This window comes from Gigantopelta aegis, unplaced genomic scaffold (assembly GCF_016097555.1).
Source record: "Gigantopelta aegis isolate Gae_Host unplaced genomic scaffold, Gae_host_genome ctg4170_pilon_pilon, whole genome shotgun sequence".
Taxonomy (NCBI): Eukaryota; Metazoa; Mollusca; class Gastropoda; order Neomphalida; family Peltospiridae; genus Gigantopelta; species Gigantopelta aegis.
In genome coordinates, this window is record NW_024533716.1 from 1 (window position 1) to 17,123 (window position 17,123).

The following is a 17,123-nucleotide window of genomic DNA, read 5'->3' on the forward strand; positions in this document are numbered from 1 at the left end:
GACTACTTCCAATATAATATATAGTAGATCAGTTAACATACTGTTTCCTATTGATAGAAATGAGGGAGCTAGTTCATATAACCAGTCAGGTTCAATCTAATAATAAGACACATAATAGATGGTTCACTGGTATCATCCAGGGTCGCCTGTTCTATTTTTTTATTATAGGCAAACACAGAGTAGGTGAACCCAGCATAACTTGGTCCACTTTTGTATATTACTGAAGTATAAGGTCTTACCACAGTGATATCTCTCATGAATAACTTGGATGTTTTTGAATTACTTCATTGAACACAACCCTAAGATGAAATGGCAAAAGACAGAATGTAATAATACTATTCAAACTTACCATTGAGGACATCTCTCTCTTCAAAAAGAACTGACGATGGATGGATATGAATGTCATGATTACCTCTAATAGTTCTAATAATAAGTAATAACAGAGACATATATGAAGAGGATATTACCAGTAAAGACTTACTTATAACAACCTGTATAATGAAGACGAGCAGCATGGACAAAAATCCAGAGACAATGCAACGTTGTACTGGTCTAGGGATCAGCTGTGTGTGTTGTGTGTGTGTGAGAGAGAGAAAGATTCAAAGATACAGTTCACATTCTATCACAACTTACATCCACATGATACTAGCTTAACTTTAAATCTTTGTACCATTTTTCTTAACTGTTCTCTGATACTTACAGCTCTAGTCAAACTATAGCAGTAAAGTTATCACATGTCTCTACATTAACTGCTCACTTTTGTAATGTATAAAATTTTGCTGACACCATCTTGAATTCTTCTCATACTAATAATATATTTTTATTTATATATATTATTATTTTATTAATAACTAACTCTAATAAAGGCATTATAGACATTAAGTAATCTGTAAATGATCACCTTCATAAACACAGAAAAGACGCTTAGCTTGAGTCTAGATAGATATATCATGAATAGGATTGGACAGTTGGATAATGGACTAGATGTAATGACAACCATATAGAGTAGTAACTTACAGCATTAGCTTTTTGTCTTGTTGTTGATGAAATACTTGTTGAATTTGTAACATAGCAGTTATAGTTAGTATCTCTTCTGAACAACCAAAGGTATCTATTTAGTATTCACAGATAGTAACAGGATTATAAAAACAAGTTAAGAAAACTGGATTTTCTTGTTTCTAACCTGATAATAATAGCATTCTTGCAAAACATTGGATTTAAGGAAATTCAGCCATTTTCATACCAAGAGGATGTGTTAATTTACCATCATCATCTAATGCTATAGAGAGAGACATGTACATATATCATAGAACAATGTCTTAATAGTAATTAATGAGTGGGACAATAAGAATGAATTAATAGGGTAAAATAAATGACAAATAATCATACCTCCTAATGCATACAATAACTCTAGTCCTTGTAATAAACATTCTGCTGGTGGAGGCTAGAAAATATTATAACATTAATACATTAATATATTAGTAGTTACTATAGTACATACCTAACATACTGATTATTAGTAGTACTATAGTATCTAACTTACTGATATATTAGTAGTACTAGTATCTAACATACTGATATATTAGAGTACTATAGTATCTAACATACTGATATATTAGTAGTACTATAGTATCTAACTTACTGATAGGTAGTCAAATCTTAGCACATTATCAACACCTAATGCTTTAGTTGTAATACTACTGGTGCCATACTACTTCTCTGCATTTCTGCTACAGTAGTTCTGTCAAGAGAATTATATGACTCTTCTAATAAGGAGGAGAAACAGAGAGTAAAAGATGGAAGGTGAGAGAGAGAGAGAGACATTACGATAGACAATAATACCTGTGTATAATCTATATGCTTTTCCAGAACGTAATCTACCAGCTCTTCCTGATCTTTGTGAGCAGATGACTGAGATATCGGCACAATAACTAAGGACTCTGAATGGAGAGAGAGAGAGAGTAAGTGAGAGAGAGAGTGAGAGAGAGATGATGTATTACATATTTAAAAGTACAATTACCTAAAATGTCTTGGGAGAGAATGCTTTCAATTTCACAAATCCACAATCAATTACTATAACATAACAAACATAATCTATTATATGTACATATCATTAGGTACCATTAACTATCCCATTAATTGTCACTGAAGTCTCTGCTATATTAGTAGCCACTATAACCTACACAAGAAAAAGATTATAAATTAAACAGAAGTGATAGTCATCTGAGCCATTAAAGCCTAAATGAGGAGGAACAGCAAGTACATACATACAGAGTGTGCAGAATCTGTTAAGCACTTTAGTCTAAGTGTCATTCTAGCTAGTTTCATTGATGGTGACTGGCTGAATTTGACACAGTGAGGACAGTTCAGGATATTTTAATACTGATCCCTATTCCCCAAACCGTAAGTGTTAAAGTATGTGGCCTAAGGTTCGGACTGTCCACTAGGCCACGCCAGTGGGTCAGATGTCCTACTGGGGCTTTCGTAAAAGTCACTAAGGAGAGTTGACTTGAAGACTCTTTCTCTTTGAGATATACTTGTTACATACAAACAGATAAATATACTGATATAGAAATTGAACTCAGTACATTCTGGATTTATAATCACATGTGCTATCACCTGAGCCACTGGAAACTGGATGAAGAGGCAACACAAACTTATACAGTACTCTCTAGTTAATCACTAGAAAGAATTTCAGCTGTTCACAAGAAAGAGAACATAAGCTGTATAGTTGCATACTTTAATATAAACTATAAGCATACCTAAGTTATACCAAAGCCTACTAACTAGTAACTACCTAAGATTATTATGTTAAACATTAACACTACAAAGCTGATTAACAAAGTTATAGTACAGGTTTTGTTATACCTTTCGAGAATTTGGAGGTGTTCTTTGAAATACTTGAATCTACAAAGCAAAGACAGAGTTACAGTCACTTCAGTATAGTCTTGATAAACTGGTTTTCCAAACCTGTTCTGAATAAGGAAGACCTCCATAAAGTGGAATTGGTAAACAGTTGCAATCCTTTAGTGGTACGCTCTGCATGTTCCCTTAACAATGTGACAGCTCTCTCCACTTCTTCCTATGTACTAACAACATTAACATACAACTTTCCTCCTTCATTACCTGCCCAGTAAGGAAGGCTAGTATATCTCCTTCAGGTTGTTCTCTGTGTATAGCTAATACAGTGTCCACTGTTGATGTGACATAGTTAGCTACTGCCTGAGATAATATATATAGAGCAATGAATTAAGAGATATTGAAAATCTGATATTCAAGTTCTATTTAGTGAGGGCTTTACTGTATTCTTTGGTAACTTACATTTTTACATGATATATATCAACATTGTAACTACGTCCTTCAATACTCATAATAACAGCAGTATCTTTACTAGGATCTGTTTTATCAGTATTAGTCTCAAAGAATGATTTAAATAACTAGTAAAGAAATTAATAATAATCATTAATGATTAAAGGAGACTTGTACTCCTTACCTCAGCATCTAAAGTAGCTGATGAAAATAATCAAATGTAAATCATCTCTCTTCTTTATAATCTAATAATATATATGGAAAAATAATTTAAGAGAATAGCACTATAATTTATTAATGATATATTACTTTTTTCAATAGTCCAACTGCAATGTCAGTGTTAAGGTTACGTTCATGAGCTTCATCCATACAACAACACTGTATAAATCATGTGTTAGTCATGTGAAAGTCATGTGATGATCATCATACCTGTATTACTTAACAATGGATCCCACATCATTTCTCTTACTAACATACCATCAAGTGAGAAACTAGAGACACACGATATACATACTAGGACACACACACACACACACACAGACAACACACACACACACACACACACACACACACAGTAGTACCGTAGTACATTACCTTTATTCTTGTACCTTTTAAATCAGTACAATCATCAAAACGAATACCAGTAACCAACCTAAGAAATAAAATGTCAGATATCCTACTTACTATTTCTCTATGATCCCCCCATCTTCATTACCTCATGACCTAGTATAGCCCCCCTCTCATCAGCAAAACGAGCAGCTACCCTATTAACAAAAAAATACAAGTGACACTTTATAGAATAAAAAAAAGCAAATCAAAAAAGGAAAATGATTCAAGTATGAGTTTATCACAATCAATTTAAAAGCCCCTTTGATAACAACAGCCAATGCACTAAGAAAACATACAACTTATATAGACATTGAGTTGATTGGTAATGTTACAAATAGTCATTCACTACAATGTAACTCTAAGATATCCAAGCAAAGATTCGATGAGTAGCATTCATTATTATTTACCGTGGTAACCGCTATTCTCCTGGGTTGAGTGACAGCTACTAATAGCCATTAGATGTCCAGTTAGCTTCATGTAAATATTGAGGAATCTGTAATATTGATTAAATTAAAAAAGTGTATTTATTGTTAACTAATCAAAGAAAGTGAATACACCTATTTTATTAGTATAAAATACTACAAGATGAATTATGATACAGATTTCAAATTTTGAAAAAGTCAATTAATATAATATACTATAATCTTTAATTTTGATACTATAATTCTTAATTTTGATTCTCAATTATTTTCAATGGAAAGAGATCCGTAACGATTATCACTACGTTTGAAAATTTCTCAAAAAGTAATTTTCAATTTCCGTCCTCATGTTAGCATCATAACAATCTTCTCTTTGCCTTTGTTTTGTATCGTCTTAAAGCCAAAAAATACAGCAATAATCCAACAATACAAATTACACATTGAATTATAAGACTATAGAAGCTACAGGACATTTTGTCATCAAAAGTTGAAGAAGGGTTATTGAAAAATGGGAGTAACAAAGCACGACCAATGCTACGATAAAAAATAACCAACGACCAGAATATTCCAGTTATCATGCCAACCATATTATTTGGAGATTGACAACATATGAATTCAAATATAAAGATATATCCGAGACCACCAGCTAAACTTGAAAGCATAACTGGAATTATAAAGACAAGATACGACATATCAACTTGATTGTCAAAGGTATTGTCCTCAAAATAACCAAGTTCTGTTACGTTCAACTAGTTGTAGTAAATCTCCTATAGTATCAATAGAAACATTGATATTACAGAAACGTTAACAGTAGATAGGCTACACCAAATCCCCAAAGTGGTTTGAGAAGGAAGTATTCAATTTTGGAAAAAGAGCGGGATAATCACAAGCTCAAATAATGGGACTAGTAACACTACAACGTCAGAAGATATAGTTCGTAAGAAAAATGCTCTGTGTCCATTAAGATTGGTATTGGGTCCTTTGAAAGAATCTATGTACAGTTTTGATCCATCTATGAGTATGTTATAATAAACAATAAAGAAACCAAATATACCAAACAGAACTACATTAATCCTCCCTAGTGTCTTTGTGTCTTCCACTTCTATTTCTCTAAACGGTCCTCCATATTTTCTTTACCTAAATCAATACGACTTGGCATCTCACTCTCCCAGTATGTAAGAGCACTTCTATTTTCTGCAGACTTGTTAAAACACGCCATATTTTAACACTTTATACACCATAATATATGGATTGCCCATAATAATTCCACTGCCTTCAAATTTATGAGAAAACCACGAATGAAGACACAAAGCAATTGAATTGATTATAAACACTACAAAAGCTGCTGCAATCATCACTTCATGATCAATGGAGTCCCTTCTTAATGTAATACTATACGAAACAAGATTACCAGAGAAAAAGCCCCACACCAGCCCAGTGAATAAAGGCTCTAGAATGTGACTTAGGTTTATCACATATTTGATTCAACCCATATGGAAGGACATTTAGTCAATAAGCCTGGTATTCCTAAGCAAGCAATGAATGATAGTGCTCCTGACATCCATAAAAGTGACATTTAGTGTATATATGTAAATTGATAGAGCTCATAATGACATAAAATATAGTACCCAGCCAACATATCCATAAACTTGAATGAACTGTTCTCTCACGACCAATCTTGATATCTGATAACATTCCAATAATGAAGAAGAAAGCAGGAAAAATAAATAAAAAAAGAAGAGAACTAAATAGTAGTAGACAACATTACTCTCACATTGACCTTCAACTGGTATCTTAGCAACAATGTTAGCAATCACATAATTAGCACCCATACAAAGAGTCAATAACAAGGATCCAAGCAGGTAAGTTCATTGAACGATTTTTTAAATTCAGTAATATACTTCATCATGACTTGGTTTTCTTAATAAAGCCCTGTCAGCTTAAAATTAGAAATAGTTATATTAATAATAATTATGACAGGCTACAATATTCTGTGTACTATAGCAAACAGGGATGTGGCTAGAAATAAAGTTCTTTAAGATAGTATCCAATTATAATAACTTTACTACAATCTTTATTTAACACTGATAACAGTGGGATAATTATAATGGTAAGTGTTGTAGCTAATTATTAGTACACATTAGTTAATTTTAAACATAGTTGTGACAATATTGTTGTTTATTATTCTTTCTTTTTATTCTAATGTCGACAGACTTCACTAAGATAGAAAAATCGAAATTGTGCTGTTAAATTAAAAATTTCTGGAAAATATTAGGGATAAAGTTAAGCTATCATTTAACTTAAAACATGTGGTAATTAAATAATGTAGTTATGTCTTGAAAGGAATTAAACTACACACAGTACACAGTCAAAACGATTTCAGCAACCATCAAGCCACACCTCCAAATATTACAAAATGAAGTTAATATTTACAGGCCACACCTCCATACAGGACAAATAGTGGATATGTAAGGATTCAAACGATTTTTTTTACTTGAAAAAGAGTTCAGAGTTATAAAGTTTATTATCAGGACCATTCCAGCATCACATAGTAAATTTCTAAGCAGACTTAGCCATTTAAGTTTTTTTTTTTCCATTTTTATTTATATAGCTGTCGTAGTTCATGCATAAGCTATAATTCCTCTGAGATAGCTCTAAACTGATCTGACAAGATTTTACATGTAAGTGTCAGCAACTATAGCAAGTACTTGCTTTTAAAGGCACTAGACAATACTTACCATTAACACACAAAATACTATAATATATTGTAAGCAGTATAGTTTTATAGTGTGATATATCTAATGGTAATAGTACCTGTGTTGTTTTTCCACTGCCAGTCTCTCCTATAATAATTACAGTACGATACTTTTCAACAAGATAAAGAATTTCATTACGATGCTATAAGAAAAAGATATTTGATAATAATTATAACAACAGTTGTGTCATTAATAATACAATTAATGTAGACATAATTGATAATATTATTGACTAAAGAGCTATAGGAAGTAAAGACATATTACACTAATGACTAACCTCACCCATACTCATAGGATATGATATTAATATGTAATGCATTAGTACATAGACTAGTATAATATTTAATGTATTATTTAACCTCTCTACTAAAGGTATCTCTTATATAGATACCTTATTAGTTATTACATAATATAATAAACTATATACTATATTATTAACACCAAATAGATAAGTTATGGACCTTTGCTACATGCATTACATATATAATACATGTACATGTAATAGCATATATATAAACAGTACTGTTACAACTACTACTATTACATGTACATGTACTACAACTACTACTATTATATGTACATGTACTATTATATGTACATGTATTACAACTACTACCTATATATGTGTAATGTACTATTATATGTACATGTACTACAACTACTACTATTATATGTACATGTACTATTACATGTACATGTACTACACATACTACTATTACATGTTAACTAATAGTAAAATGATATTCCTAGATTATATTATAATTCAATTAGAGTAGGTCCATATACGCAATTTAATTACCAAAATATTATTAGATCATCCAATTAAAAAATAAGCACACACACATACAGAGTAGGATGTGTCCAAACTTATCATCTCACTTTAAAAATAGGTAATCTTTGTCTCTGTTGTGATATTGATAAGTGTAAGTGTGTATTGAATGTCATACATGACCCAGCCCCCTCGTTACCCTGAATGACTCGTTCAAGCTCAATAGAACTACTTGGACGAGGAGCACCTATAATAACACGTACTCCATATAATGTGAACTTATAAAACATGGAAAGCTTACCGGTTTCCAGAACTTTGGAGTGAAAGACATAATAGGCTGAAAATTCTACAATAAAGGGTTAAATTTAATACATCGTAGGCGTTTAATTCGAGTTGACCTCGTGGGTTCACTAGGCTGATGCAATCTCCTCTCTTGACAATCTGACATTTTTTTTCTACATTTTTCTGTTTCCCTACTCACGAAGAATTATGTCGGCTACTCTAGATGATCCTGATAGTCAGGAGCTGGTAAGACTCTTAAGATAATGTTTCAATCGATTATCTGGTTTCTAGTTGAGCCTAGAGCTCAAAGGCAAGAAGAAGAAGGGCAAAAAAAGAAGGTCGATATGAACCAAATTGATGCCCAAGTTGCAGACTTAGCTGTTGGCACAGCTATCCCTGATGGAGTTGTTGAAAACCAATCAGTTATTGCTAATAGTGTCAATACAGTGAGTAAGTACTATATTATATTGATTAATAGTGACTATAGCAATTGTATACTAACTATTGATAAGTAGTGTACTGGTGATTAGGTTGTCATGGTGACTATGTACTATTATAGGTTTATGTTATTGATAAAACATCCTATTAGATACCGTACAGAAGAGGTGTGTGTTGATTGCCAAGTCAAGTGTTTGACAAACACATCTCTAACACTACAAATGGAGATTTTGCCAACATGCTTGTTGTCGAGTTTTTTTGGAAAGCTTTCTTGGCTGTAGCCCAGAGATTAACACAAAAAACAATGCATTAGTTTGAGACCATGACTGTTATGGTATGAGTGTTTGCTGGTATAAAACGATATTAGTAATTATCATACTAACAAATAGGGGTAATGCAGTATCAACTGATGATTGTCATAGATAACTAATAGTAGTCTAGCAATTTAGTACATGGAAATGACCCTACTGTCCCAATATGAACTCACATCTATAAAACCCTCCACTTCGTAAGTACTTCCAATAACTTTATTGTTCTCTCTATAGGAACATTCGACAGTAGCAACAGCTGATCCTTCTCCCCTTGAAGGTAAAATACATGGTTATATACATTTAATATAACATTATTATAAAGACAATAGAGAATAGAGTAATGAAAAGAGGTTAGGTATATTCTGTTTGTGTTGAGAGTGACTGCAGTTTAGTGGAATTTCAATTATGACAACGTCTCAACCTAACTTGAATGTGGTTTTGTAATTGCATTTTTTTGTTAGTCATACTAACTAATAATGTTTCTTGAAGCTGTTCTTTATGACTATCTCTTCTTAAGCTCTCTTACTTTTATTACTAAAGATATTTTTGACAGTTTGTGGAGTTTTCTGCTGAAGATAGAGATTGCTTGCATAAGTGTTTATTAGCAATATTCAAACTATGCATCACATCAGTTATAGTGGAAACATCATTTACTTATATGGGATTTCTGGTTTGAGACTTTCCTAGATAGCCCTAGCGTTCTAGTTTTTAGATAAAAGTTTTAGACTTGTCTAAGACGTATTGAATGTTGCAATATTTTTCTCTAGCTTGTGCTTAGCCAGAGGTATAATACTGAATTAGTGGTCATTTTCAATGTGAACAAGTATACTAGTAACAAGACTGGTACACTGTACCATAATTCAGTTAATTAGAGAGGTCACAAACTAAATAATATTATAGTTACATGTGCATACATGTATATAATACATGCTAAATTAAATTTATGTACCTGCCAAATGTATTATATGAAGTATGTTCCCTGATACCCCCACTCTGTGAGAAAAAATGTGTGGTACACTAAGTCATAATCCTTGATGTTACTGCTCATAGCCAATCAAATTGCTCTATTGCTGTGACATCACAACTGACACCAGGTTCAATTGTTGAACAAATGAAGTAGTAGTTCTTCATAATATTCTCTGACTCAGTCTTACAATGATATGTGAAACAAGAAAATGAAAAGCCATAAGCCAAATACTAGCCTGAGTTTAATTTAGAAAGTTGTCCAAGAGGTCAATTTATCATGTGGCTGAGTAAAGAGGGGCCAATGGGTTTTAGACTTTACTTTGCTTTAAATACTTCAAGGGGGCAAATACCTTTCTACTCTCTTACCCTAAATTAAACCCTACTGATACTGCCAACTGAGTATTGCATTGCTATGTGTCATATCTTTAAGAGTGGGTATATAGGGACAAAACTATGGAGCATGTTATGATCTGACTAACGATACCTCGTCATGTGATATCTCACATGTTAGTACTTGTCTTAAATGTTTTTAGAGCTCAATTTGCCTGTAAAGAAAAAAAGCAAAGAAAAGACCACGAGTGAGTCTTATCATACTATTGTTCAATACATTATGGCTATACTATACATCCATTTTTATTTTATACATCATTCTCTATTTTACACTTGAGTGTCCCTATAAACATTATCTGTCCATTCTTGTGTTGCGTATCTATTTATCCTGACTATTTATTCTTTTACATTTTATATATCCATAGAACATTCCCAATGAGGAGGGTGTCATACTCCAAGTCTCAGAACCAGTGTATCCTCTTGAACCTCCTGAGGTTCTTCCATCAGCTCCAGCTGTCATAGCTCCCAAACCTCCTCACGAACACCCTCCATTGTCTTATGATTATGTACTGCCTGTGAAAAAGAAAAAAAAGAAGACCAGTAAGTTGTCATGGCAATAGTTGTCATAGTGACCACATATCAATGGTTGTAATCTTAAATTTCAATGTTTCAATATTTTGCCGGCAGAGTTAGAAAAACTTTTGTTTTTTGGCTTTTACTTACTTACATCTTCTTATATTAGTCTGTAAAATTCTTTATAGTTTTTTTTAATCGGACAGTGACTCTTCAAACTTAACATAACAGTTATTTCAAAACAATTGCAACTATATTACTATATTATATTTATGATATCATTTAATACACACATATAATGTACTTGTAATGCATACTATGATAATGTACATGTACATGTATGTCTTTAAGGGATTACATGATAAATATTGCCAAACAGTTTTGGCAGTAACAACTGTATACATGTAACTGATATCTTTATGTGTAGCTTCCTCCTGTCTGTATAAAATTATACAGAGTAATGTAATGAGTCAATTAATTATAGTTTAATTATAGGGGCCTGTCTGTATAAAATTATACAGAGTAACTTAATGAATCAATTAATTATTGTTTAATTGTAAGGACTAGGATGAACTTTTTCTTTTATTAGAACTTACATTTGAAGGATTTGAAGAAGTTTTGGCTGAAGTAGGAGTAGAACTTATCAAAGTAGTAGATGGTTGGGACGGGGAGGAGGATATGGAGATTATGGACTCGTCAACATGGGCAGGATCTGACCGAGATTACACTTATGATGAGGTGGGTGTGGTTTTTAGGTAATAAAATACTGGTATTTATTAATAATACCAGTTTATTTATATAATGTACATCTTTGAAGACATGCATACATGTGGTATGAATGTTCTGGTATGTGTCCTGTGGTACATGCAGGGTTTCATTTAGGGGCAGGTGGGGGGGGGGGGTGGGGGGGGGGGGGGGGGGGGGGGGGGGGGGTGGGGGGGGGGGGGGGGGGGGGGGGGGGGAGGGAGCATTTGCCCCCCCCCCTTGCCAGAGTCTTGTCCCCCCTTGGAAATTAGGTTAGCCATTTTTTTCAAGGGTAATTGGATGTAATGAATACAGAACTGAAACTCAACACAAGGAATATACAGCATAAGATAACCTTAGGCTAAACACAAGGAGAATGTACAGTTTTTAACCCTAAACAGTATTCTTCTACTTTTTCTGTTCCATGTCATTTGAATGGTCTGAAAATGTCTCAGAAGTGATTTCAGAGGGTCTAAAATTCACAAATTTTCTGGGGGGCATGCCTCCAAACTCCCCTAGAGGGCGCGCTGTCACACGCAGTCCCTTCGCCCCCCCCCCCCCCCCTAATTTTCTCTAAGTATTATTTCTCCCCCCTCTTGTCCATTTTTCTAAATGAAACCCTGATATAGGTATGAGTATCAGTACGATTTTTGCGTCTAATGTAATGTATGTATATATTTCATAGTCATTTATTTCTGTAGTTATTGGAACGAATTTTAATATTATGCGTCAGAAGAACCCTAATATGGTGGATCGTAAAACTAAACTAGTTATGAAACCTCCTCAAGTAATAAGAGTAGGAGCTCGAAGAACATCATTTGCTAACTTTACAGAAATCTGTAAACTGTAAGTTAAGATTTAAGGCATTTTGGTGATCTTTTACTATTCTCCACCTTAAGACTCTCTTCTCTCTCTCTCTCTCTCTCTCTCCCTCTCTCTCTCTCTCTCTCTCTCTCTCTCTCTCTCTCTCTCTCTCTCTCTCTCTCTCTCTCTCTCTCTCTCTCTCTCTCTCTCTCTCTCTCTCCCACAAACACCCACACACATAGATTACACAGACAACCTAAACATTTATTAGCTTTCTTACTTGCTGAATTGGGTACAAATGGTTCATTGATGGTAATAATCAACTCATAATAAAGGGACGTTTCCAACAAAAACAAATTGAGACTGTACTAAGAAGATATATCAGTAAGTGTATAGTTCATATCATTATAGTTTAACTTAGTACAAATGTATTAAAGTAATAGTTAGATTTATATTGTACATAAATCATAGCTCAGATCATATTGATGTTTGTGTGTGTTCTGATATTAGTGATGATTTCTCTCATTCTTGTGGTACTTATGATGTTATTATGAACTAAATAGTCACTAGGAACTCATACAATTGTCTAATGAGCTACTAAATATAACTTCCTGTATTATAATAACATGTACACAAAGCTTCCATAATCGGAGTTATAATCAAAGTAGTAGTTGGCCAGGGACACCCCTATAATTAGGAAACTTCTCAAAAGTTATTTATAAAATTACTTTGTTTCTCTTACAGAGGAGTATGTTACATGTCATACTTGTCGGTCACTGATACTAACTTACAACGTGAAAATCGTCTTTTCTTTCTACAATGTGGTACTTGTGGTAGTCGATGTTCAGTAGAAAATGTCAAATCAGGTTTCCAAGCTGTTACAAACAGGAGATCAAGACAGCAACAATAAAGTAGTTTATTTAATTTAGTAAATATCACTAAATATAATATGCAAGTAAAATACTTCAATGTCTTCATTGATTTTATATTATCTGCTCTTTTATTATATAGTACTCTATTAGTAAGCTTGTTTCATTGTGCTTGTCTAAAATTTCTTCCCTTATTTTTCAAAGGATTATAACTGAGCCTGCTTTATAGGCATAGGAAAACAAATAAAAAATGTCCATATGATAAATGATTGAATAGTGGTTGATATAAAATTGAATCATAGTTCATTCTGGGACAAAAAGGATATGAGATTGTTTTATTAATATTATTAGTACGATTATGCTTGGTAAGAAGATACGATTGAGTAAAACCTTTCCCACAGTCCTTATTACCACAAACAGATGTTTTTCATTCAGTATAATGTACAATAATGCACAGTTAATTTTTTACTAAAAGCAAACTTTTTCCACAGTCTTTACAAACATAAGATTTCTTTCCATTGTGGATACGAGCATGACTTGTCAGACTGGACAACTGAGAAAAACTTTTCTCACAATCCTTATAACCACAAACATATGACTTTTCTTCATTATTGTTATGATAATGATGAGTTAAAATTTTTCTTCTGTCTTTATAAACACATGTCTTGTTAGTAGCAATACAAGTATTAGCATCTTGAACAGGTCAATGAACTTCACCAGATACTCGACTGGCACTAATTTTTTGACTTGATGACATACATGGTAATATTTAGAATAGGATAGCAAGAACAATGAGCACTAGCTACCTTGACTTGATGTACACAACAATGTGTATTAACATTGGCTTCTAGACAAAATGGACACGTACAGTCTGGACAGTGATAGGGCTTGTGGCCGGTGTGACAAGAACTATATGATAAGTCATAATGTTATGATCAGTACTAGTCACATGATGGCACAAGGGGTATTAAAGACTACCTTGTTTTGAGGAGCTGTGGTTGATATGTAATGTAAGTGAGCAGTTAATAAAGTGATCATGAACTAGAACATGTCTTCTTACAGCAACTTAACAGAGGTCAGTCATTGTGAGTACATGTTCAGGACTAGTCTTCACTGCCCAGAGGATTTGCATTAAGCCAACAATAATTGTTTTCATAAGTTGTGCTAATTTATGCAACATGCAATTTTGCAACATTCGAACTATATTTATAGACCTGGGATACTATATTTATTAAGGTAGTTTTATTTTATTTTTTCTTTAAGGAACTATTTTGATTGGTTCTATTATTTATTGTCATGTATCATGATTGAATCAGCACATTTTCTACAAATAGCTTCATTCAGAGTGGAGATACTTGAGGTTACTTTCAGTCTGTGTTATTTAACCTTTTCAAAATTTTTAGTTTTTGGAAATAGTTTAAAGTTTCACTACAGTAGTCAATAAGCGGCCATTTTGAATTAGTGAACTAATGCCGCGCCTCCTCCTCTGCTCATTAATATTGTCAACGGGAGGAGTCCAGTTTCCAGAGTGTTGTCAGTTTTACAGCTGTATGCTTGAGTTCATTTAGAAAGCTTGAAGTGGTTCTTGTTCTTGAAATAGGTAGAACTAGACTAACACTTAATAATTCTAAGAAGTCTAGAAGCGGCTAAAGACAGGAATGTTTGTATAGGACTTTTTCCAGAATGGGTTCTCTGAATAGCCATGTAGAACTCATGACTAACACTTAAATAATTCCTGTCTTTGTTCTCTCTGCTTCTACTATTGACACCACCCTAATTTGTATTGACTAACAACATATGTGTTAATTTAATTGGGTGTGGCAAATCATGAGGTCAATACAGAGTAAAATAAACTCTATATATGACTACAAAATTGGTATAGTTCAAATAGTTCATTATTTCGACAATATAAGGTCGCGAGACAAGCATACATGTATGAACAGAAAACAGATTATAACATGAATATGATAGCACAACTTATTATGACCTGAGAAATGGCACATAAACCACTAAATGACGAATCAAAGTAAATGTTTTCAAATAGGATCCAATTTGTTAGATTTATGGCAAATAAGCCAATATCATTATTATTTTGAGACCAAACTGGAATACTTGTTTGTTTTGGAGCAACAGACCTTTACATACCTCATAATAGGAACCTGGGGACTCTTTTAGACATTCATCCTTCAGTTGAAGGCACAAAAAGCAAATTCTTTTTTGCAACGATCGCATATCATCATTTTGCATCCCACTTGGGTGTGGCTACAACTAGACCACATGTAGGACAAGCACGACGATTAGGAACATCAACTTTATTTAACTTTATCATAGGTGCATCTCGGATTGAAGGCAGGTCGTAGGATGTATGCAGCAGGATTTCCACATTTAACTGATGATGTAGTTGGGCCTGACCATTCCTTTAAACAGTTCCAGCAGAAATCCCAGCTGGAACCAATTTTGCTGAACAAACTGGACATGTGACTCGAAGATTGGTTAAATCCAACCTCTCAACAAAAGACCTACACCTTGGGCATTCTTTCAAATCACAATGCATTTTTGCTGCATTTCTGACATCTTTGATTCTATATACCTCATTTCAGCATCAGTCAGTAGTGCAGCTGACGAATGTCACTATAATCTAACACTTTATCACAGCCTTTTGTACCGTCTAATATAGCTGGACAAGTAATAGCGAAGGAACGATCTTCGATCTTGCTGCGAACATAATCTGTCAGGCTTTGGGGATTAAATGCATGCCCACACTTCATTTTGACGCGTTTTTTCCGTTTCTTCAAGGTTATATGGGTCAATGGCATCGGGGTCATCAGTGAACTTCAATGATTTATTTCTGTAATCAATGTCGTTTCTCAGGTTGAATTGGCGGTGGTTCGGAACTCGTTGAAGTGGACCGAGGTCCGCTCCTCCTCGACATCGGAGAACAACATTCACTGTCGAACCTTCTGAATGTTATAATCAAGAAGAGTGTATGCTTTTCCTGTACTTTCGTTGACATCTTCGAGCTGTTTGCCAGCAAAAAGTAGTCTCATATGCTGAGGTTGTATACTTGACTTTGTGTCGTATATCTTTTGCTTCAGTTGTTGCACAGTTGTGTTTAGGAAGTCAGTTTCATTGTCTGCTACCTGACAAGAAGAAGCTGTCTTCGACTCCAACTATGGCTACTGACCAATTTTTACTCATGCTGCCTTTGCAGTGCGACACTCCAAACGTCTTAATAATCTTAGGCAGTAACGACAGGGCGTTTATAACATATATAGGCACGCCCCTCGGTGAAGCGAAATCAAACCAATAGAGAATGGCAGAGAGAGAAGGTAATTAACACCTTTTGTGCATTTTATAATGAATTTATGATTTATTTGCTGATAGATTTTGTTAAAGAGAAACGTATGAGAAGTACAAGTACGAAAAAATAAGGCCTTATGTAGAAAAGAAAAGTGAGTCTTAGAATTATTTATGTTTTGAGGTTTTTTTGTTTTCAGAAGAAAACTGATAGTTAACTTAAAGTAGAGAATGAGCAAACTATTTATAGTGACTAAGAAAATGCCATACATTATTTTTAGGTCTTAAGTGACTTTAGTATAAGAACTTCTTAATTACGACAATTTTTTGGTATATATTACAATTTTAAAGATAATAATTGCCAAGTACCAATTGTTTCATATATATTGTCTTCATTTTCAACATTAGTAATCATGGTCAGAGACTTCTCTCAGTGTTAGAAATACTTTTCACATTTTTATTTTATAGCTTCAAACCTCGTGTTTGTGGACTTGCAAACCCTGATTATACAAAGTCTTGTTGTTTTATGAACTCGTGTTCCAATGTTTGACACACACAACTCCTTTGAGAGAATACTTCTCTGTAAGTTTAAAAATATATTGTTGTACAATGTAGTAGTTGTTTCTCTCTGATACAGAAAGTTATTA

At 33.5% G+C, this 17,123-nt stretch overlaps 1 protein-coding gene and 1 pseudogene across 1 annotated transcript; one reads left to right on the forward strand and one right to left on the reverse strand.

The window, feature by feature from the left end:
• Positions 1-239: 239 nt before the first annotated feature.
• LOC121392609 lies at positions 240-5,556 on the reverse strand (annotated as a pseudogene).
• Positions 5,557-8,488: 2,932 nt separating this feature from the next.
• LOC121392608 (eukaryotic translation initiation factor 2 subunit 2-like) lies at positions 8,489-13,220 on the forward strand. The gene is given in 8 exon segments (XM_041523753.1): positions 8,489-8,590; positions 10,615-10,789; positions 11,352-11,504; positions 12,208-12,352; positions 12,553-12,614; positions 12,617-12,694; positions 13,055-13,084; positions 13,087-13,220. Coding segments are annotated over 8 exon segments (879 nt in total).
• The last annotated feature ends 3,903 nt before the right edge of the window (positions 13,221-17,123 follow it).